The 24,703-nt window shown below is 37.2% G+C and overlaps 1 protein-coding gene across 1 annotated transcript in view; it reads left to right on the top strand.

Moving 5' to 3' along the window:
• The window catches only part of MEGF9 (multiple EGF like domains 9), an 81,788-nt gene that overhangs the window by 33,852 nt on the left and 23,233 nt on the right, over window positions 1-24,703 (top strand). Inside the window, exon 2 of the mRNA XM_040631802.1 lies at window positions 7,369-7,570. Within this exon, the coding sequence (XP_040487736.1) occupies window positions 7,369-7,570 (202 nt within the window). The remainder of the gene's footprint in view (window positions 1-7,368; window positions 7,571-24,703) is intronic.

Genomic DNA, 24,703 nt, shown 5'->3' with positions numbered 1-24,703 from the left:
GTCACAGAACTGGTTAATTAGCAGCAAATTCTGGTTGTAAAATGTCCTGGGTCTGTCTAGTGTTTTTTTGTACTCGTTTTGAATCAGAAGTTTCTCATAGAGAAAAGACATAGATTTTGGAGTTCTTCAGTTTAGGTTGCAATCTGTTCTCCAGTACTGGTTGGTTGTGTGAACATTTCATTTCTCTGAGACTTATGTCCTTCAAGGCACTTACCTCGCAGGATTATGGTGAAGACCGAGGGATGTGTACATGCGAAATGTTTAGTGTGTTGTTGGATATAATGTAGTGCCTGCCTAATAACTGGTCATGTCATCTTGGTTATTAGTAGTAGTGAAAGCTGGTTGTTACAACCTTTCCCAGAACTTGTCATTTTGTCTCATTAATTAGATGAATTGTCTCTGAATTGTGGAAAACTGGCAGTGAACCAGGGACAAGCATTAACAACATCGTCCTTAAGTGTGAAGCAGAACATTTTCTATAAAACCTGTGTCGTTGTTACCCACTTTTTCCTCATGTGTCTACCATAAAGTAGAAGAAATGTTTTGTGACAGTGAATTATGACTGGGAATTTTAAGGGATACATTTTTATTTTAAAAGGTAAAGCTTAAAGCTTTTCTTTAAAAGTAGCGGCTTTAAAACTTTCCACATTTCTGTGAAGTCTGGTTTAATGCAAGAAACTGATCAGCTTTGATATTGAGTTTCCCGGTTTTGCAAAGATTTGTGACCCTACCCTGGCATAACATAAATGTGAAATGTAATTTGAGTATCAGTGTTATGCTAGAGTAAGATCTTTTATAAAAATAAAAATTCTGTGTTGATAATTCCTTTTCTCTAGAATGAGGCCTTTCCAAGATTCCTTTACTCTAAACCTACAAAGATGGAATATGGGCCTAATAAAAAGTACATTTTGAAATAAATACACCATACTTAGGAAATCAAGCCTGTAGTCAAAACAATATTATTATTTGTTGTTGTTGTTTTGTATTCGTTTGATGTATAGGCAGAGGTTTATTTATTTATTTATTTTCAAAGATTTTATTTATTTATTCGACAGAGATAGAGACAGCCAGCGAGAGAGGGAACACAAGCAGGGGGAGTGGGAGAGGAAGAAGCAGGCTCATAGCGGAGGAGCCTGATGTGGGGCTCGATCCCAGAACGCCGGGATCACGCCCTGAGCCGAAGGCAGACGCTTAAGGACTGCGCCACCCAGGCGCCCCAAGGCAGAGGTTTAAATTAAGTATTCCTAGTATTAATTCTGACAATTATTTTTCTATTTCTTTTCAATTTGAAAATCAGGAGAGATGTTATTTTTGTAGATATTATCCTAGGTTTGTGGAAAAGACAGACGGGGTAGATTCAAAGTCATTATACTTACATGCATTTCCCTGGTGTTTGTTTAAATAGAATAGGGTTTCTAATGATGAATCTCAAAGGAAAAGAAACAGTTGTGTATGAAAAAGGGATGGGAATCTTATACATCTTTATCTTATTTTTTATTCTTCTCCTTCATTCTACACAGGAGGAATTACAACCAAAGACTTAAGTTGGAGCCAAAGGAAAAAGATTCTTCTTTTAGTTAAATAAAAATTTTGTTTAATATTTATTTATTATTTATTTTATTTTATTTATTTTAATTTTTTTTGGAGAGAGATAAAGAGCACACTCACGTGCAGGCACTGGGGTGGAGGTTGAGGGAAGGGGTAGAGGGAGAGGGAAGAAGGGAATCTCAAGCAGGCTACACTGTAGCTCTGTGCAGGTCCGGACACTGGGCTCAATCTCACCACCCTGACATCGTGACTTGAGCCCAAATTAAGAGTCGGATGCTTAGCTGAATGAGCCACCTGGTGCCCCAGTTAAATAGTATTTTAAATCCTAAAATGTTCCACAACTTTTTATGCAGTAATCAACTGAAGCATTCATCAATTCTTGCTATCTTAATTGTAACATTAACTTTGCAAAAGACTTCAATTATTAGTTGGGTCCCATGTGAATTTAGTGTCACAGTCCAGCTAAAGTAGTTGCTTGTGGGACACCAACGCTTCTTCTTGCAAAATCTAAGAACATATTAAAAAACAACAACAACAAAAAGAAACAGTGTCTAGTAAAACCTCATTGCTTTCTAAAATTTTTTAAAAAATTTATATCCGGGGGGCGCCTGGGTGGCGCAGTCCTTAAGTGTCTGCCTTCGGCTCAGGGCATGATCCCGGCGTTCTGGGATCGAGCCCCACATCAGGCTCCTCCGCTGGGAGCCTGCTTCTTCCTCTCCCACTCCCCCTTCTTGTGTTCCCTCTCTCGCTGGCTGTCTCTCTCTCTCTGTCAAATAAATGAATAAAATCTTTAAAAAAAATTAAAATTTATATCCAATAAAATTTCCTCATATGGTATTCAGTTCTATTAATGTTTTAAATTTTGGTTATAAGATTAAGTGCTGAGCCTTGATACATTTTAAATATATGTCTTCTAGCTTTTGCTACTTTGACATTGAACAGAAGACACATCAATAAATATTATAGTGTATTTTGTATGTCTTCTGACTATGGGGAAGAATGAAAAGTTTTGGAATAGTCTAGAGCAGTTTTTAAAAAATGTTCTTAATAGATGTTTTTTTTATTCTTTCAATATCTGAAGATATAGAAAGCAAGAGTGAAATCATTGTTGGAGGAATGAAAAGGAGTCGGGAATTGAGTTTTGCGAAGTTATTTCCACAATTTTGTAAGAGGCTATAGATAGAAGTCAGGCTATATTCCTGGATCAGATTCCTGTGAGTGCTCTGTGTTAGTTATATTTACAAGGATTTTTCCAGTATCTGTGCACAAATGCAATACTTGTTTTGTATTGTGCTCTTATCAATTAACATTTAGTTCAGCAATGGTACTCTTATCAATTAACATTTCTTTGTTCTATGACATTTGCATCATGAATTCACTGGGGGCATAATTTTTTTCATTTTCTTATTCCGATCTTTCATTTACTGCTTTTATAGTTCTTTTTTATCTGCAAAAGGCTAACACACTATTGTACCAAATTGCCTGAGTTTCCAGACATCATAGTTAATCACAACACTCAGAAAGGACTTCAAAAAGAGGCAGAGAGACAGAAGACACATTAATTGGGACATGGTATGACAATTAATATTTTTCTAAAAACTACCATCAAAGTAGCTGCAGATACCAAAACACAATTAAAATTCTCTAGAAGATATGATGAACTTTTTACTGAGCAGCAACATGAGGTGTTTAAAAGCCGGATACAGAAAGAACACTACCAGGTGTATGAGAAAAGGTCTTTAGTATGTGCAGGGAGACAATCTCTTACCAGTACAGGTGTTTGTGCACAAAGGGGTTGGGGGGATTTATGGGACTTCTAAACAAAATTACTCTATATTTATTTTTCATTGCTGAGAATGTTCATCTCCTGGCCCTTGGTAAGGAATGTTTGAAAAAGTTCAGTATTTGATTTAAATGCAATGATTACTTTGGATACTTTTACCACAAAATCATCACGTATGTTCAAGTTTTCAAAGAAAAATGCCAAGTTATTGTCTCTTCTCTGGGCCTTTATATTTCTATTTTCAAAGAGTTTGGCACCAGATTTTAGTTTCTTATTCTTCCTTAGGGTTCAATTCATTGCTCTTCAAAGTAGTTCATTGCTCTTCAGAAGTCAAACAAAAGGAAAAAATACTGCCAAAGATTGCCATCTCTCTGCTAACATTTATGTTGCCTTTCTCTATTTCTGTATAGAGCTTTCCCAAGAATCACGGGGCATTGAAAGAAAACTCACAGCTCAAGTGATGGAGAATTTACATCATATGTACTCTCAGGCAGCCAAATGAGATTTTTGGCATTTCATCCAGACTTGTCCGTGATTAGTTTTTGTGTCCTCTTCATATTGTTTCGTTCCCATTAACATCCACACTAGTGACTTACCATCAGTCATGTCACTGACTCCTTTGTGCTGCTTTGCTGTCTAAGATTCTACCTCATTAAAAAGTCAGCACTTCGTCTCTTGTTCTTGGTTATAGGTCCTTCCCACTGCTTCTATCAATTGAAATTCCTTTCTTTTTCTTCATATTGCCAGCCTCCTAGTAAATTGCATTGTTTCTGCATTAACTCCTGTCTGGTTCTATATGAATGTCAAGAACTGTGAAGACTCTGAGTTTTTACTCTACTTACAAGCTAACAAGTTATCCTGACACAATTTATTGGATGTTCACAGTGCTTTACATTTATTACTGTTGCTCATACTATTCATTTAACTTGGGTCATTTCATTTAAGGCCAGTCACTGAAATAGGGCCTCAGATTCCAACTCCAAACAGAAAAGATGCACATGTTCCTCGGCATTTGGCATGCTTTGCTTTAACTTCCTTTCCTTTGGTTAATTTGGGGAGGAATGTTAACATGATAGCGCATTTTGTCTTCATAAATCAACCCCCTTCCTGGCATGAGGGTCGTCCCTCTTGCTGAAATATTTGCCATGCATTCCACTACTTCTAGGATGATTAATACAAGGGGCATATAATCAATAAATGCTCTTTTTCATCCTCCCTAAAACCACATCCTCAACCCTTCTGTTTTCAGCATTGTTTTTGTAGGCACCCATATTGGTAATATATGAAGCCCAGGATACATATTTTACCCTTTATTTTCTTCCTAGATAACCTACAACTTGGATTTCTGAATGTCGGGACGCTAATTCTATTTCCTAAACATTGTCAAAAACTGCCATAGTAATAAACCCAATCCCAGGCTTTCTTGTCCACAGGGTATAACAAAGCTGTGGCCTATGAATCTGACATCTGAATTATTGTTTATGTTATCTGGTATCTCTTTCTTCCAGCTATTGGATTACTCCTTGCAGTACTCCAAACTACCTCCGGGTTAGGTGCTGGGGCCCAGCGTAATAGGTACTGTATTATGCCCTGTTTACAGACAAGAAAAGGAAGGCACAAGAGGATAGTTAACTTCTCTAAGGTCATTAAGTTAGCGAATGAGAGAGCTGGATTTCAACCCATAGCTGTCTGCCGCTATAGTCTGTACTCATAACTGCTTCACTTTCCTGCCTCTTCAAATTATTGGCAAATGAGAGTTATAGGTAATAGACGTTGTTACAGATTCACACTGAGGGTGATAGAGTTTGTGGAGGAGTAAGTGTCAGCTGATTCTTGAAATAGGGGATAGGTTTGAATATGTGGAGAGTAGAGAGCATTTCAAGGAGGACAGAAGGAGCAAAGGTCTAAAGATGAGAATAAAAAGAATATGTTCAGAGGATATTGAAGAGATTGACTTGGCTCTATAGAAGTAATAAGTAGCTAATGAACTTGATTAGTACTGAAGTTTATCCATTAGAACTTTATTGGGAAAAAAAAGTTTTTTCCTCAAAGTTTTTAGATTAAGTATGTTGTTTTAAAAAAATGCTTATCTCATTGATTGGGAACACTGATTCAGGTTTCAAATGGAAGTACATTAGTAGGGAAATAATAGAATAAAATTCTCAGTCTTAGACTTTTTTCTTAATCTGTTCATTTTTCTTGAGCTGGTTCTGCCCACAGCAGCATAATTTGGTTAGTTTAACTTGTGATGAAATTGGCCCAGCAGGAAGAATTGGATGTATGTTGAAATTCTGCCAGATTTGGAAGAAAAATGTTATTTTAAGCATTCTGGTCATTTTTGGTGGAGTGTAGGTCTTACCATGAAGTTGTCACTGGCACCTTTTCAGACCACTAAACATGGCTTCCTTATTTACAAAAACCACACACACACACACACACACACACACACACACACCCCAAACACTAGAAATAATGTGAAAACAAGTAACTCTGTCAAAGAGAAGTCATGCTTACATAGCCTAGTAAAAATAAGAAAGTTGACTGAGATGGGAAGCTTACCTTTCCTAAGTTTGGGGTCGAAGAAATCTTGAATTCTTCTCTGAGATTTGTAACTAATTTACCACCCTTGCTTGAATTATGCATAAAGTACATCACTCACCAATACATGTATATTCATTCATTTGATCTATTTACAAATTAGAAGAGATGGAAAGAGCAGGGAGATAAGCTGACCCCAAAGGTTGGGAACTAAAGAAGCGTGGGAGCTATAGACTGGTATGGGCGTGGCCAAGTGGGAATTTCTCTGTGGAATCCTTTGCTTTGACTTGTGTGGATAAGCGGCTTGTGATGACATTAGGAATTTTAATTTCCTTTTCCAGACTAGAGAAGCAAATGCCTTTCTAACATTCTATTTAAGACCCTGGATTTGCAGTTATTCAGTAACTTTTAAAAAATCATAAAAAATGACATTAAGATTATTTTTTCCAAGCTAAATTTTTATCAATGTAATGCCATTTCATATAGTGCCTTACCTACTCAGAAGCATAATTTTACTAGATTTAGGGGGAGCTTGTTAAATCTAGGTTTGTAGCTATTTTGGAATTGGGGCTATTCCTAAACTGTGTACAAGGTTTTACTTTACCTGCAGTTGACTTTACTTGTTTTTTACATGCTCACAAAGTCCTGTGTGGGTACTGTGTCAAACCATGTTGAAAATACTTTCTTGATAAAATGAGTGTAAACAATAGCAAAAACCAAATTTGAGCTGACCTTTAAATACATCTACATTTAAAGGCTAAAGCCAAGGACTTCTAAATATTTTCATCCAAAGAACTCTTTGAAATGTAGCTGAAGGAAAGTTTATTTTCTAAATCTTAAAACTTAGGCAAGAGATTCAAATTGTGATTTGTTTTAGCCCACGATCAGGATGACTGTGTAAACTTTCTCATCTAAGATTTATTGTTCGTCCTTTCCTTACCTTAAAGTTTCAACTCTCCATGACTTCTTCCCTGGGAAGAACATATTAGCTTATGATTCCAGCTCTAGCACAATTTTGTCTGACCTGTAGAAGTGACCACAGTAAACCATTTGAGCCTTGGGCTCTTGCTGCTATACAATGGGACTATTCATTATTTAACATGTTGCCATTTCCAGCGTGTGCTCTTAGTGCCGTGTAGGTAAGCATAGGCCTTTAGAGTTTTCCAGTCCAGGAAAACTCAGTAGTATACAGGATTTCCCCGTCCCCACACCGCCCCCAAATTGGAGTGTAGGGTAGGACGGCTAGAGGATAAAGAGTACTGGCAGGGACACTGAGTGATGTATGGATTATGAGTGATGTATAGTTTTACATATTTGACTGTCTACATTTCCCATCTTAAATAAACGGGACAGCAAGTGAATTTGAACCAGAATTCATTTTTTCCCATCCTTACAAAATTGACATGAACACTCAATAGGAAAAATTTAAAAACGTTCATTTTTATTAAGAAAGCATTAAATCTTAGTTACTAATGTCCCTTTCCTTCTTTCCTTTATAGAATATGCATGTAACTGCTCTGTGACGGGAAGCCTGGATGTGAATCGCTGCAACCAGACCACAGGGCAGTGTGAGTGTTGGCCACCTTATCAAGGGCTCCGCTGTGACACCTGCAGGGAGGGCTTTTACCTGAATCACACTTCCGGGCTCTGTCTGCCATGTGACTGTAGCCCGCATGGAGCCCTCAGCTCGCACTGCAGCAGGTAAGCAGCAGAGGGTGGAGGTGATGCTATTTTATCATGAAAAAGAAAAGGCTCTTGCTCTCAAGGACCAGAGTGGTTTAAATAAAGGGGGAAGGGGACATAAATTTATAAAATACTTCATATACTTTTATTGCCTCACTTTGTATATTATATTTAATATCAAAATTAAAAAGCCTCTAATTTACTGATCTAGTTCTTCAAAAGCACCTGGGTCACCAACTTTGCTTTGTGATAATTTCTCTAAATTTCATGGAAAAAATTATTGAGAAAGCAATCTCCTTTCTGAAAGTGATAACTTCCTGGCATTTCCAGTGGAAACGTTCTTATTATGTTTATTCACATGCCATTGGATTTTTGGGAAACTTATTACTCTTTGCTTTATTTTTTCTCTTATCCAAATGTTGGAAATGTTTCTTTGCACATCTAAGGCTTAAAGTTGGTAATCTCCTAATTTCTCTAACGAGTGGGGAAAGACTGGTTTCACCAGCATATGTTAGGGGACCAAAACTTGATCAAGCAGGAATTGTCTGGAAATTGACTTCAAAATAGTATGTTATTTGGAGGCAACTTAGTATAGTGGAACAGTGTCCCGCCATCGGAGGGTTTGCCTTCTACTACATTGAAAGTAATTATTCTTTGACCTTGTATGAGGCACCTAGCTTTTTGTGAACCCCAAATCAAAAAGCTGAAGAGACAGTATTATGTAATGAAAAGAACATAAACTTTAAGATCAGTCTAACCTGGCATAGATCCAAGATCTGTTGCCACTTAGGGGCTTTGTGCTTTCAGCAAGTTATTTCATTTTTCTGAGCCTCAGTTTCTCCTCAAGGTTGTTGTGAAGGTTAAATGGATAGATGTGTGTAAAATGCCTAGCACACATCACACAATATGTTCTGGTTTGTTTTAATTTCAAAGGAATATTGTTGGCTTAAATGAGGGAATAGTTTTAAAGAACTTTTAGCTCCTTGGCAGAAGTTTCTTTATACTCAGCAGTAGTTCTCTTGGATGCTTTATAAATCACACCGTACACACAATACGCAATATTGTATCATATTGTACCTCTATTAAAAATATGGATATGAACTTGATCAAGAAGTTTATAATTTTGGGAGCCTGGGTGGTTCAATCGGTAGCGTCTGCCTTTGACTCAGGTCATGATCTGGGGGTCCTGGGATTGAGTCCCGCATTGGGCTTGCTGCTGAGCGGGAAGTCTGCTTCTTCCTCCCCCTCTGCCCCTCCCTGCTGCTCATGCTTTCTCTCTCTAGCTCTTGCTCTCTCTCAAATAAATAAGTAAAATCTTAAAAAAGAAAGAGAAGTTTATAATGTCAAATGCAACAGTAATCAATGCTTATAATGGCTGGTATTTTTAAATAGTTATTTGCTTTAATCTTTGCAACTCTTTTTTCTGTGGGTTTTTATTTTTATTTTTATTTTTTTGAAGATTTTATTTATTTATTTGACACAGAGAGAGACAGCCAGCAAGAGAGGGAACACAAGCAGGGGGAGTGGGAGAGGAAGAAGCAGGCTTCCAGCAGAGGAGCCTGATGCGGGGCTCGATCCCAGAACGCCAGGATCACACCCTGAGCCAAAGGCAGACATTTAAGGACTGAGCCACCCAGGTGCCCCTTATGTGGGTTTTTAAATCACAAGGATACTAAGTGGCAGAGAAAGAATTCCCATTAGGATTCCAAGCCCAGTGTCCCTATCACCATTTCATGCAGCTTCTATAATGAGAAAACTGATAATCATTCTGTTATTTGAGGCTGAAGATATAGTAGTTGCTTATCATTGCTCCCTTTGCTCCCCTAAAAACATGCCTGCACAAGTCATCCTTAGAAGGTTCAACCTTTCTTACCATTTTAAAAGATGAGATTTGGATAAGTCTGTTCATTCTAATGTCTAATGGCATGGCTACTGCTTCCTTTAGAATGAGATTCTGCAAACACATTTTTTCTTGAGCACTTTGGAGAGATTGTGTTTCCTTCTAGGCCAAACTGCTTTATTAGAGGAGAAAGAAATAAGGGGAACATTGAGAGATAGTGTTAAAAGCTGGATAGGAGAGAAAAACAGCTATTCTAAAATTCATATAATATCTTACTGTTTCCATTGATCTTTTACAAATTAGTTCTTTTTAAAAAATATTTATTTATTTATTTTAGAGACACAGAGAGAGAGGTGGCATGTGAGTGAGGGGAACAGCAGAGGGAAAGAATCTTCAGACAGACTCTCTGCTGAGTGCCGAGCCCAACAAGGGGTTCAGTCGATCCTATGACCCATGAGATCGTGACCTGAGTTGAAACCAAGAGTTGGATTCTTATGCAACTGAGGCACCCAGGCGGCCCTATATATTATTTCTGATCTTTTTCCCCCTGACAGTTAACGTCATTAAGTGACATAGGCTAACCACTGTTCTGAAAATAGGTCGTAACTAGAGAGTAGTGGAAAAGCGCATTGGACTAGTAACTCAAAGATCCGGGGCAGGGGTCTGTAAACCACAGCCGTGAACCAAATCCAGCCCACCGCCTGCTTCTGGAAATAAAGTGTCATTGGAACACAGGTGCACTCAGTTGTTTACATATCATCTGTGACGCCTTTTGTGCTCCCGTGGCAGAGTTGACGTGTTGCAACAGAGACTGTGTGGCCTGCAACCCTAAAATATTTACTGTCTGGCTCTTTACGAAAACGTTTGCCAACCCTTGGTTTAGGGTTCCAATCTTGGTAGAAATTGCTGAGCAACCATGTATCTTTGGGAAGTCACTTTACTTTTTTTAAGCATTTATCTTTTAATTTGTGAATAGTGGTAATAGTTCATGTCCTGTTTCTCTCCTGTATAGAGTTGTTTTGTCTTAAGGATCAAACAAGAAAATGCACGTGTAAATTTTTACAATCTATACTTTCTAGATATACAATAAAAATAATACTAGAAACCATTTTTCTGAGCATTTACTGTATACTAGGTCACTTATGTTCATTATCTCATTTAATTTTCAAAGAAACTCCCTTAAGGAGAGCGCTGTTATTTTCCCATTTCGAATATGTGAATTTTGACGTTTAGGGAGTATAGCTAACTTGCGTAAGCTTACCTACCATTCACCCCAGTTGAACAAATGTAATAAGCAAGTGCTTATTCTGTGAAGCAGAATGACTTCATAATTGCACAATTGTTTTTCTTAGTAGAAAGGCTCTTGGTATTTAACACCCAAATATCCTAGAATGTTCTTATCTCTCAATTCAATATGTTTTGGCTAATGGTTACATAAGAAAAATTTGTGTTTATACCCCAGAAACTCACTAATGCCATATACAGCATTTTACACAAAGTAACATGTGGAAAGTCTTATGTTAAATTCCAGATATAATCAGCATAAAGTCAGAATCCCATGTAATCAATCTGTGAAGTGCACCGCACGTCAGCACAGACGATGTGCAGCATGTTACTGCATGTAAGGCCCCCGGTACAACCATGGGCATTGCTTTGGATCAGGAAGGGATGTTGTAAGCATTTTACACCTTAACATGGGAGTTTGCTACTTATTTATAGGTGCTTTATTGTGTTTTAGTTACACTCTAGAGAGTTGGTTAGTAGTTTCGGGTTGATATGTAATGAATTATAATTATTTTCATTTGAAATATTGGGTAATAGGTTCTTTGTTGGCATTTCATGTAGAATACATGATTTTCAGTAATGGATGATTGATGTTAAGCAGGAGGGGGAAGATACCTGTATTATTATTGTTGTTGTTGTTGTTATTATTACTTGATCTATATGGACTGCGTACCTGATGGGTTCTATTATCCTTAGTAGGTCTTTTTTTTAATGAGTAACATGTAATTTTATAATATCTGCATACAAAGTATGTTGATTTCTCACATCCTCTGCCATTGTCTTCTAATTGACAACTGGAAGGACCTTGCTTCCCCTGCAACCTTTAAAAGTGATATCTGTTTTCTCTTTCTTTCTCATTCCTCTTATCTCTGGACCTGGAGTTGGAATAGATAATCTTCCTTGTTCCTCATTGCCACTTATAGAGTGCTCTCCCTCGTCCCTTTCTAAAACCCCTGCCTCTGAAGCTCATAGCAGCAAAGCATGCTGTTCAACCTCCTTGTTGCTGTTCCCCTACCAGGCACTACCCCTGATTTCTTATACACAGCTCACTGTTTTCTCTCTGCCACAACATCTGTCAAAATCCTGGATGATTTCAGTATCTGTAGACAATCTCAATGCTTTGGCCTTTCAATTTCTTGACCTCTCTTCCAATAAGCCTTCCTCCTTGCTCCCACCAATCTTTATTTGTTTTACTTGCCCTATTTCTTGGTTGTCTATGGCCCCAAAGATAGGTATATTAATTTTTTTGAGATAAATCCATAATCCTTTTCTATGGATTACTGCAAAGTAATATTTAATTAAAAAAAATTTAACAGTGTTATTTCAGAATGTCAGGCATTTTGTCAGAACAAACAGCACATCACTGAAGTCCTTTAAAAACCGGTACTCAAAGAAAGTCTTTAGAAGGAAGGTTCAGGAGCTCTAAATCCAGCTATAAACACTGCATTTCTCGCTACCAGAAAGGAAGTTAAATTGACATAAGACCAGAAGAACAGAAATGGGAAGTTGCAGGACTATGTACTTTGGCAAGAACGTATGGGTGAACTATGAGGAAACACTTCTGTGTTATGCTCTGCTATAAATTATATATGAGTTAAGAAAAAAGGAAATTGTAGGCAAGTAGTGTATGTGTAGTAGAAAGGAAGTGGAATCTGAAATTAGTGACTTTGATTCTATTCTTGTTTTAGCCACTTATTAACTGTATGACCTTCATTAAGATATCTGACCTCTCTGAGCCTCAGTGTTTTCATCTGTAAAATAATATATGTGACATGAAGGATTTTTGTGAGTCTTAAATTGTGTGTGTGTGTGTCCACTTACACTGTGACTGGCACATAGATTCAGCTCAATAACTCCCTAGAGGTTGAAGCTATTTTTTTTTAAACATGAGGAATAAAATTGGTGACTCACCGAAGAAGAGGATTAAGTCCACCTGTGTTGCACATGAGGATGGATTGGAGTATTTGTTTTTGCTCATAGGCTAAAGAAGAAATTGTTCATTCTAATAGGAAAAAACGTTTAAATTATTTTCCTCCATTTTCGCGAACATATTAAACCTCTGGAAATTGAACAATCTATATTTTCTTTTCTTTTTTCTTTTTTTTAAGAGGGAGAGAAAGATAGAGTGAGTGGGGAGGGGCAGAGGGAGAAGAAGAGAGAGAATCTTAAATAGGCTCCACGTCCACCTTGGAGCCCGATGCGGGGCTTGATCTCACAACCTGAGATTGTGACCTGAGCAGAAATCAAGAGTTGGACACTTAACCAACTGAGCCACACAGGTGCCCTGATAATCTGTATTTAATAATAATAATAATAATAATAATAATAATAATAATAGTAGTAGTAGTTAAAGTTAATCAAACATATGCTAGGCACTATCCTAAGTCCTTTGTTTGCATTTAGCAGTAGATTTAATCCCTATAGCAGCCATATCAGCTAGGCACAAAAATTGGAAGTTAAGTAAATTGCCTAACTTACTAGGTAATAACCAGTAAGTAAAAGTGTTGGGATTGAAACATTTGCAACTTGGAACTAGAGTTTGGGATATATTAGATTATATATTATATAATTACATAAATTGTATATTAGATTATAGAATTGGTGACTCACAAAGAGGAGTAAAACAATATTGCTTTTGCTCTTGTCTGGAAGCCTATAATCTATGCTAGACTAAAGGGCACAAAACTACTAGAAGCCAATACAAAACAGCTTATAAATATATGCTGAATTTCTAAGTCGAATGGTTTAGACTGGGAAAAGAATAAACTAAAGTAATAAGGAAAAAGGCTTTCCAGAGGAGGTGGGAACTGAGATGCGCCTTCTAAGTTATGATTTGGGAAGGCAGAGGGCTGAAAAGAAGACGTTATCAGGAGAAAAAAACCATGCAAATTCAAGTGAATTTCCCAAGATTATACAATGAGATGAGAAATCTGATCTCCGAACACCTACTCAAAATTCTTTGCTGTTTCCACCTCCCTGTTCTCTTTTTAAAAATAAATAGAAGTAGAATAGTGGCCTCAATTCTATCCTGATTCTCTTGTACATCTAATGCCCATGGAACAAACAGCTGGCTTTTAAAAAATTCATCTCCCTGTTCTTTATGCCCCTATATTTTCAGTGGGAGTTGCCCTAGTGAGGGTAGAACTTGGCTATGGGAGCCAGATGTGGGTTGAGCAACGTCTTTATGTGCAAACACAAAGTCCTTTATGTACTGACAGATGGCCACCCCCTCACGGCACCATTGGTGTTCCAACCTGTTTAATTGGTCTACGATATCTTAACTTCTCATTTTTGCTTTTGCAATGCATTTCTAATGTTTTCCTGATTTATATTTGGACATATGTTTAATAAATGAATGGAGAAATCAGATAACATTTTATCTCAAAAATCAGCTTGCCTAGTGAGAGCCTGAATCTCTTAACTACAGCCCTTAAAATATTGTCAGGGCTGGCTTTATATGTAGGCAATTATATACTGATTTGAGATTTTTTTTTAATGCATTCATAGTAGGTTTGTATGTAAGGTGCATCATTATAGACTGTCTCCGTAAGATAACACAGAAGTTCTGTAGTGGTGTAATGCCCTTTTCCATAAAATCTGGGGTTGCTGCTGTACAGTGAGTGTATTTTGAAATATTTATTATTTTGCATTTTAATTATGGGAATATGCCCCAGGACAGAGGGCAAAATTTTACTCATGAAGTCAACTTATAATGAAATAAATGTCAAGTAGAAAGATGGCAAACCTCTGAGGCTCACGTTCACATGGGGCTCAGAAAATCATCACTTGTATCATCATTGGGGTAACAGCTGCTTGTGTAAACTCTTCTTTATTACTTTGCATATAATTCTGGGAGATCAAGAAAAAGTTATTTGATTACTAGAAACAATTAACAATTGAGGAAAGCTGTGTCATTTTTTTCACTCACTTCATTTAATAAAGGTATTGTATTTGCCAACTCTGTGTCAGAAGACATTATCCCTGTGCTTGCGGAACTTACTCTCATAGATAGAAACGCAAACAAAATATAAGTATTCATAAAGTGCACAGGAGATTCAGGGAAGTCTTAAGAGACAAAGTTGCATTTAAATTGAGACCTGAAAGATGAGTAGAAATTTGTATGAAATAGCAAGTCATCTTTAGTAAAGTGCAAGTGGCTCACTATTTCTTAAAGGCAAGAGCACTTGTGAGTGGTGGAGAGGAAGGGTTGAAGGAGAGTGGGAAATGATGAGATGAAACTTTTGTCTATCTGTTTACTGTTGTATCTCTAACACCTCGAACAGTGCTTGGCACAAAGTAGATTCATTAAATACTTGATGAATGAATAGAATGAAGGAAGGAAGGAAGGATAAACAGGGCCAGATCATAAAGGGCCTAATTTTATCCATTGAAGGGATGCAAATTTTATCCATTGAAGAATACTTAAAAAGGAGTGATGTTGTATTTGCTTTTAAGAAAAATCACTGTCAGAAGTCTGGTGGATAAAGAGAGTGAGCTCAGGGAAGGAGACCAGTGAAACCGGACACTGGCATTGGCATTGGCAATGGTGCAAGAGAGGAGGGAACCAATATAAGAGGTATTTGGAGAATAAAATGTACAGGGCTAGGTGATTTTTGGTACGTATGGAGTAAGGGGAGAGAGAGAGAGATGACTTCCATGTTTCTTTCTGGCTTCGGCTCATGAGCGAAGAGATAATCCATTAACTAGATAAAGAATACAGGCAGGTAAGTGAGTTGGACGGAGATGATGATGTTAGGGTTCAAGCATGTTCATTTTGCAGTGATTGTGAGATATTCAGATTGAGATGTCAGATAGTTGCATGTACATTGTGCACCAAACTCAAGAAATCTTCTAACATATTCTTCTGCTATTCCTTAGGAAAATAGAACAGAGCCTTACAGCTTTAATTTTATTTAAAAATAATTTTATTCTATACTCCAGTTATCATTCTTGCAATGGTACCAATATCTAGTTTAAATTATCTTTTTAAATTCACTTTTATGTTTTTTCCTTGAAGGTAGAATTTTAAAAGGTAGCTGTCTTAGTCAAAAGCACGTAATTGATCTCAGCCTTTATCCTATCATGATTAATTTGTTTCAAGAAATGTCCATACAGGGGCGCCTGGGTAGCACAGTTGTTAAGCATCTGCCTTCGGCTCAGGGCCTGATCCCGGCGTTCTGGGATCGATCCCCACATCAGGCTCCTCTGCTGGGAGCCTGCTTCTTCCTCTCCCACTCCCCCTGCTTGTGTTCCCTCTCTCGCTGGCTCTCTCTGTCAAATAAATAAATAAAATCTTAAAAAAAAAAAAAAAGAAAGAAATGTCCGTACAATGCCAATGGTTTATGTGTTAGAAGATATTTTAAGCACATTACACCAAGTATCATGTTAAGTTCATGGTAAAAGAAATTAGACTGAAATTTGAATGTTAATAAATGGCCAGACAGGGGCTCATTCAGGAAAAGGCACCAAGCGCATTGAATATAAGTGTAAACAATGCATGTCTATTACAGTTTAGATGGCTCTGGGTGTTTTTCAGTACCCTGCTATTTTAAATCCTCCATTCAGTACAGGGCATGCTCTGCCTTCCTGGTCTTCTAATTATTAACCATATAACAGCTGTAGTCAAATGAATGAAAAAAAAAAAACAACCCACATCTTTCTTCCAGCTATTGGTGACCTTTGAGAACGTGAACATAACATGTCACAGTGAGTGGATATAATTGCTGTTGATCAAACATGGTACCTTCCCTAACCCATGTTGCAGACTCTTCCACTTATTTATTTTATTAAGCCACTTTTAGGCCGGTTTGAGATTTTTAAAAGAAATATTTTAAAGTTAAAATTTTGTTATTGATAATCTTAAAAGGTCATTTATTTTGCTTCTGCTGAGAGACTCCCCCAAATATGTAGATGTATATAAGCTAATAATAAAAAATAACTAAGTTCATACAAATTGCAGTATTTGGTATCAAGGTGTTTATTTATTTAACAAATTATGTGCAGGATACTTTAATAGACCTTGTGGGGAATAAAAGATTAATAAGACAATGGGTCTTACTACAAAGGAGCTTCGGTCTAGTAAGGACACTAAAAAAATGTGTGTAAATAATTATAATGTAAAGTAAAAATTGGCCGACATCATAAACTATAAGGATAAACTGTTAAGGGGATTAAGAATCTGGGAGTTCTCACTTATAGCCCAAAAAATCAGAGATGATTTCACTGAAGAGATAGCTTTTGACCTCAGTTTTGAAGATAGGAAAGGATTAGGCTTACAGAAGAGGACAAGGTGGGAAAGGATGTTAGAGAACGGGAAAGAGCAAGATTAATGTCTCAGAGATGTGCTTACACAGGATGTAAGGTGGAAGAGAAGTGGGGGCAGAGAAGATAAATCTGGCAAGTCCTGCTGGGGTCAGGTCAGAGAGGGCCTCAAGGGCCAGACAAATGATTTGGCTTTTATTCATGAAACAATCTTTAAGCAGAAAAAAAAATCAGCACTGTGTCTTAGCAGTAGTAGAATGGATGGATATAAGTAGGGGGAGATTAGAGGCAGAATGAAAACTAGTGAGGGCCAAAATTACGATAATAATTAGAACAGAGAGAATATTGAGAGTGGACAATAGTGAAAATGGTGATATGCCCCATGACAGGGTTTCTGTGCATAATTCTCTACCAAGTTTGTGATTTTTGCACTACTACATACACGCAAATCTAAAGGCAGTTTGTGTTTCTAAGTTGAATTTAAGGACTCTCTCAGTCCCGGGTTCCTTCTCAGGCCCATGTTTCTCTCCCTGTGTTCCCATTCTCCCTTTGTTGCAGGCTGCGGGGACTGAGTCTGCTCTCCTACATGCTTCAGTAGCTGCTGCCACCTGCTGCATTGCCTGGCATTTTGATTCCCCCCCTCGAGCCTTGCTGCTGAGCATCAAGCAGGGTCCCCACACCCATGTTCTTTCTGTGTTGCTAAAAATAAGTACAAGGGCCCTTTACCTTTTGAGAGTTTAAAAAAGTATTAACCTTTGTAGAGAGGCTTGTGGGGGTAGCGAATATAATAGATACGGGGAAATTGAATGGTTCTATAAATGGCGGACTTTTCCACAAACAGGGTTCAGATATAGGCATCCCTCTTTTATTTTTCCAATTAATTACTCTGACACTCATATGCCTCAGTAGCAATCCATTTTCCTTTTGAGGCAACCCATTCTCCAACGATTAATTACTCATTTTCCAATAACTCTAGGAGTCAGTCCTCTGATGCTGAGTATCAAGGGAATGCGATTCCGAACAGTTCACTGCCGTTACTGGCTCTCACTCCGACATGGCATTGCCAGGCTGAATAACCTGATGGATGATGCTTGCTCACCTCACCACTGCAATGATGCCTTCACTGGTCCAGATCCTTGAAGGGGCAGCAGCAGTTCTTGGAGGGAGGATGAACCCACCCCTCAGTGCCGAGTTCTTGCAAGGACGCTCTACAACAGGGCTCCAAAGTTATAGATCTTAACAATCGCCTCCTTCGGTTTATTCATGCAGCCATATCCCAGAGTGCGAGCCAGCTCCAAGCGTTCCAGTTGAGGACATTTTGTAGAATCTTTCACCTAACAAACCCCAAATCTCCCTCCCTCCCCAATAAAAAAGTTCTTGCTAAACTTTTCTCTCGGGACAGTGGGGCCTATTCACTCTGTACTTACACATCTGAAAGAAGCCTAAACAAGTGATTCTTCACCCAGTCAGGAGAATCTGCTTTAAGATTATTTTCTCCCCTTGCCCAAATGGCAAAGCAACTGCAAACTTCTCTTGCTAAAGGAGAAAGAAAACACAATTAAATCTCCAGTTAAGCATCTCTGGATGGGACATTTTACTACACTTAAAGAGTGCAAAAATCTTATAAACACATCATGTCTTCTGTTCTAAAATTTGACTTCTTTCTCAGATGAAAATACCACACAGGTTGGCAAATAATATGAACATTATTACTACCACCATCAACCCCAGAATGAACAGCATTAACATTTATTGAATGTTTGCTCTGTGCCAGGCTAAGGGCTTTTTATGTACTAACTTGTAAGGATAAAATAACAACTGACTGAAGTGGTATTAGTCCCATTTTACAGATGAATAAACTGAGACTTGAGTAATTTGCTCCCAAACAGACAACTAGTAAGTAGCATAAACAGGCTCAAACCAATATCCGTCTGACTATTCTGCCTTTATTTTATCAGTGTTTATTAATTGAATATTTTATTAAGTGTTTATTAATTGCATGGCTGAACCTCTGCTTATTTTCTAAATAAACCTGGTAACATCCTAAGTTTAGCTACCATACAGACAGATTCCTAGCATGAAAAACTTATCATTTGAGTGATCAAGATAACATCATCAGTAATAAGTCATGTGAGTAGTATTATATACCCCCTAATACAATGCAATGAATGAGAAGGGCATGATACCTCTGAGACAGTCTTCACTAAAATTCATAATCTCAGTCTAATTGTAACAAAACATTAGACAAACCTAAATTGAGGAACATTTTACAAAATAACTAACCAGTACTCTTCAAAAGCTTCAAGGTTATAAAAGACAAGGAAGGACCAAGAAACTGTCAGATTGGAGAAAGCCAGGCAGACATGACCAGTAAACACACATAAGGTAATATCTTAGATTTCCTGGAACAGAAAAAAAGGATGTTAACGTAAAAATTAGGGAAATCTGATAAAGTCATAGTGTAGTTAGTAGTATTATAGAAATGTTAATATTCAGTTTTGATGAATATGCCATGGTTATATGAGAAGTTAACCTTAGGGGAAGTTGGGTGAATAGTATACAAGAACGCTCTGTACTATCTTTACACTTTTTAAAAAATCTAATATTATTTAGAAATAAAGTTAATAGAATTATTATTTAAAGCAGTCAGTCAAGGGAATATGGAGAGTATTACTGTCTTATGATGAAGGTATATTTAGTCCTAGTGATAATTCTTACCCTTAGGTCCAGAAGAGGAATCAGGGTAAGGAAATAAACTAACTTTGCTGGCATGAAGATCTGCTGCTTTAGATATATGACGTTGTGGTTAGAAGAGGAAATACATTTACAGTACTGTACTGTACAAAATCTACGTGTAAGTGGACTTGTGCAGTTCAAACCCATGTTGTTCAAGGGCCAACTGTATAGAAAAGAAAAATAAATACTACCTATAAAGTAAAAAAAAGAATATACAGTCAAATGCATAGCCAGTTTTAATGTTTTAAATATCTTTTTTTCTATAAAGTTTTAAAAGAAGAGCTTCTAAACCTTGTGTTAGTAGACTTACGCTGAAATAGAAGGATGCTTGTTCCCACAGAGAAGGCTTTGTCTTCCCCTGTGTCCCCTGAAAGAAAATTAAATCAGCATGACTTGTTCCATCTCAGATGGTTTTTTTTTATAGCAAGAAATATGTTTCCTACAGGGTAGAGAGAAATATGGGACTATTCATCTTTTTTCTCCTTGGGTTTGATTTCTACTCACAATATCTAAATTTGTCAATTCCAGAGAGAGATCTTGACTTAAAGTGTGTCTAGATTTCCTAGAAAAAGTATATAGGTGCTTTAGCCATGATTATTTTGACATTCGAAGTATATAGGGCTCGTTTAAAAAATTATCAATTCCATGATTATAGTTCTTTATATATTAAATGAATTCTCCGGTATGATATATTCCATGTGTTTCACCAGTTTGGGTATTTCAGGCTTGCACTTCTGTTTATAAATTCAGTAGGTTTCCAGGTAATGCTAATAACTAATAACTGAACTAGTATTCTCTTCTCCTGTACATTTCCTCGTTTGAGTCTAACAACAACCCTGTAGGCAGGGTAAGGATGAAGTAGGTAAGGATGATTTTTCACCAAATTACTATAATGAGAAGTAATAATTGAAAGGTTGGAGCCCAAGCTTAGATATCTATTAATACCAGAGCAAGAGCAGTCAACTCAAGGTCTTCTGACAACTTATCTCATGTTCTTTCTCTTACCTTAAACTCCCATGGCATTCTGTTCTGGGTTAGTATATGCCCCTATGCTCAAGGTCAGAAGTTCTTAACCTGGGGAAATACATGACATGTAATGATGGTTATGTATTTTTCCATGGAGAAGGTCTGTAAGATTAAATAGATTCTCAAAGAGATCTGGGATGTCATCAAATTTAAATTTTATTCTAAATACTATACAGGAAGGACATAGACATTCTTCACACACTGCCAAAAGCATAATGAAAAGCATGGCTTATATTGTCAATAACAGAATCCCTTCCTTCTCTTCTGCCAATTCCTAACACATATACTGTGACCACTTCCTTAATTAAATTTTACCTTTGCTGATCCTGAATTGATTATTTAAAGAGTTCTATGTTTGAATACGATGTCCAGTAAACGATATTATAGATATTTGGAAGAAAAGTTTTTACAGGAAAATATATTAGTTTTTTTGACTAAGCTGTTCACCTAAGGAAGCTGCATAACCCAGGAGAGGCAGCAGGAGGAACAGAAGGAAATTAACATTTGGTGAACACTGTTAAACCTCTATTCTTGATGTTACACATATAACCTCTCTGACTTCTTAGAACAACGTAGCTGTCTTGCTCTTAGACACCGAGTTACTTAACAATATGGCATAATTAATAAATGGCAGAGCTTACATTTGAGCCCAGGTCTGTCTGACTCCAGGGCTCTCCCCATTGTACCCTAAAATAGAATGGGCAAGATTAGATATGGCAGTGTGAGTCTCAGTGTAAGTGTAGGTCTAGGTGTGTGTGAGCACTCCTAAGGAGTGGCCCATGGAGACATAAATCTAGAAGTCAGATCTTCTACAATGAAATTAAATACCGTATAGAAGAAGTCCATGAAGTATTGAGATCATCCATAAAGAATCATTTGAAAGGCAGGAATTAGGACATTATAAATATAAAAATTGAGTCCACTTAATTTGTTGGGGCTTAAATGGCGGACATTTGACAATGTGGGAGATCTGAAAGCAAGTGTTGTGAACCTAGTCATTGAAGTGGGAAATGGTGAGGCAGGTGCCACTGGGACCAGGAGACAGACATCAGGAAACTAGGGACAATAGTTGTAATTCAGCCATTGAGAATTTAGGGGATTAAGGTCAAAGGAACCAGTAGCAAATGAGAATGACAGTTTACTGAGGTTGATTGCCTTAAGTACCCTCTTCCTAGGTCAGAACTGATACCAAATTAAGGGTTAAGCACCAAGTGCAGAGATGGAAATCAAGCAGCTTTACCAGTCAGGGCTTGGAATATGAAAAGTAGAGTGAAGCAAATATTGTGACATTTTTCCAGGTAATCTAGTACAGTGGTTCTTCAAGTATGGTCCCCAGATCAATATCAGCATAAACTGGGAATTGGTTAGAAATGCAAATTCTTGGGCCCAACCCCAGACGTATTGAATCAGAAATTCTGAAATAGGGCCTAGCATCAGAACCACTGATCGATTTGTTGCCCCTAAAAATCTAAGGTCAACTTATATGTAGAAGAAAACCAGAAGTAATAACAAGTAGGCTTATTTGAGGCATTCCAGTCTCTGTTCTTTTTTTATATGAGGATTATAGAAGTTAAAGAGGATTTTTTAGTAGGGTCATAACAGAGAATTGGGGTTAAGCAAAACAGACTTTTCTTTGTGGGCTAGTAAATTATTTTTTTCCTTTCTGCTCTTCTTTATCCTTTAAAAAACAAATCCAAGAGATCAATGTCTTACAATGTTGACTGGCCCATAATGGATAGTCAGTCATTAAAAGTCTCATTTTGCTCACCTAGAATAAATACCCTGTTTCTAAGATTCTAAGAGATTTATTTAAATGTAATATAAAATATTAAATGGGCTAAATTGAAGACAGGTGTGGTACTCAGAAGGCATCATGGGGGCGCCTGGGTGGCTCAGTCGTTAAGCGTCTGCCTTCGGCTCAGGGCGTTATCCTGGCGTTCTGGGATCGAGCCCCACGTCAGGCTCTTCCGCTGGGAGCCTGCTTCTTCTTCTCCCACTCCTCCTGCTTGTGTTCCCTCTCTCGCTGGCTGTCTCTCTCTCTGTCGAATGAATAAATAAAATCTTAAAAAAAAAAAAAAGAAGGCATCATGAATTAATGAAGGAAGCATACATAGATTTTTGGAGCCAGATTACACATTCATTAAATGAAAAAATTTGAGTGTCTGTCATGTGCCAGGCACTGTGTTAGACCCTGGGAATATAGCAGTGGAAACAAACAAACAGATAAAACCCCCTGATTTCATAGAGCTGATGTTCTAGATGGGGAGAGAGATAATAAAAAATAAAATAAAATGTATATTATATTTAGTAGTAAGAGATATTATAATCTTAGATGGTGTGGCTGGCCGAGGCCTTGTTGAGAATATGACATTTGAACAAATAACAAAAAGAAGTAAGAGGATATGCCATGTGGAATCCCCTGGCTGAAAGGTACTGCTAACAGAAAGGACAGCATTCGCAGGCTCTCTGATGCAGGAACATGCATAGCACATCTGAACAACAGTAAGGCGAGTGTGGCTGAAGTGATGTACGTGGTGAGAAGGGATTAGGGGAGTACTAGGTAAAAGCAAAATATATATACAGATGATGAGAATACTGTTCTTTCAATATATCTATATTTTTCAAAAATTTTATATGAAAAATGTAAAGGGTAAATAAAGCCGTAGTAATTAAGACAGTTTGGTTTAGTTCAGGGACAGACAAATAGATAAATAGAACAAAAACAAAACCCAGAAACACCCCATGTGTAGAAAGATACTTGACATATGGTTGAGAGGTACTAAACTTAGGGATAAGCTTCAACCATACTAGTAATGTAGTGGCAGTACTTACACAGTTTTTACTATGTGTCAGACACTGTTCTGAATGCTTAACCATATTAACTAAATTAATCTTCACAACACACCTGTGAGATAGAGAGATTATTTTCTCCATTTTACAAGTGAGGAAACTGAAGCAGGAAGTTGAGGTAATTTACTTACGGTCATACGGCCAGTAAGTGATAAAGTCAGGATTTGAATCCAGGTAGTCTAGCTCCAGTGTTCACGGCTTAACTACTTCATTAAATGCTAAAACTTATACAACGAATGGAAAGACAAGCCTCAAACTGAGAGAAGAGAATTGTAGCATATTATACTGACAAGGGATTGATTACTCTAAGAATAAAGGATATCTACAAGTCAATGTCAAAAATACTTGGGGAAAAAGGTGCAATTTTGTATGGTGACAGATGGTAACTAAACTTACTGTGGTGATGGTTTTGCAATATAAATAAATATCAAATCATTATATTGTACACCTGAAACTAATGTAATATGTCAATTATCCTTTCGTAAAAAAGAATACTTGGGCAGACTCTTCATAGAAGAGGAAACTCAGATGGCCAATGAACTTGAAAATATATTCCATCTCATTAAAATCTGGAGAATGCAATTAAAAACCACAGCGTGATATCACTTTGAGCTGCCAGATTGGCAAAATTTTTAAAGCTGATGACACCAAGTATTGGTGAGGATTCAGAACAATGAGACCATGATTCTGTTGCTAATAGGGGTGTAAATTGTTACCACCACTTCAGAAAAACAGTTAGTGTGTTGATCTTGAACAAACTGTTACCTAGCAGTTTCATTCTTTGGCATATACTTTAGAGAAAAACATGCTCATATGTGCCAGAAGATGTGTACAGGTATTATCTAAATACCTAATGAAAACAACCCAAATCTCTAGAAGAATGAATAAAATAGGGTTATATTCATGTGATAAAATATAATACAGCAGAGAAAGAATGACTATAGCTATACAAATGCACATTGATAAATCTCAAAAACATAATGTATTGAGGAAAAAAAGTAAATGAAAGAATATATGATTTTTATTAATATAAAGTTTAAGAGCAGGCAAAATGATATGATCTATTATTTAGTAATCCATATGGAAATGGTGAAACTCTTAAAGAGCTGAACTGATCAAAACTTAGTTGCTTCTGGGGACGCCTGGGTGGCACA

The sequence above is a fragment of the Ursus maritimus genome, unplaced genomic scaffold (assembly GCF_017311325.1).
Source record: "Ursus maritimus isolate PB19 unplaced genomic scaffold, ASM1731132v1 scaffold_17, whole genome shotgun sequence".
In the NCBI taxonomy this organism is placed as follows: Eukaryota; Metazoa; Chordata; class Mammalia; order Carnivora; family Ursidae; genus Ursus; species Ursus maritimus.
Note: the sequence above shows the minus strand (reverse complement) of the source record. Positions and strands in the feature narration are given on the sequence as shown.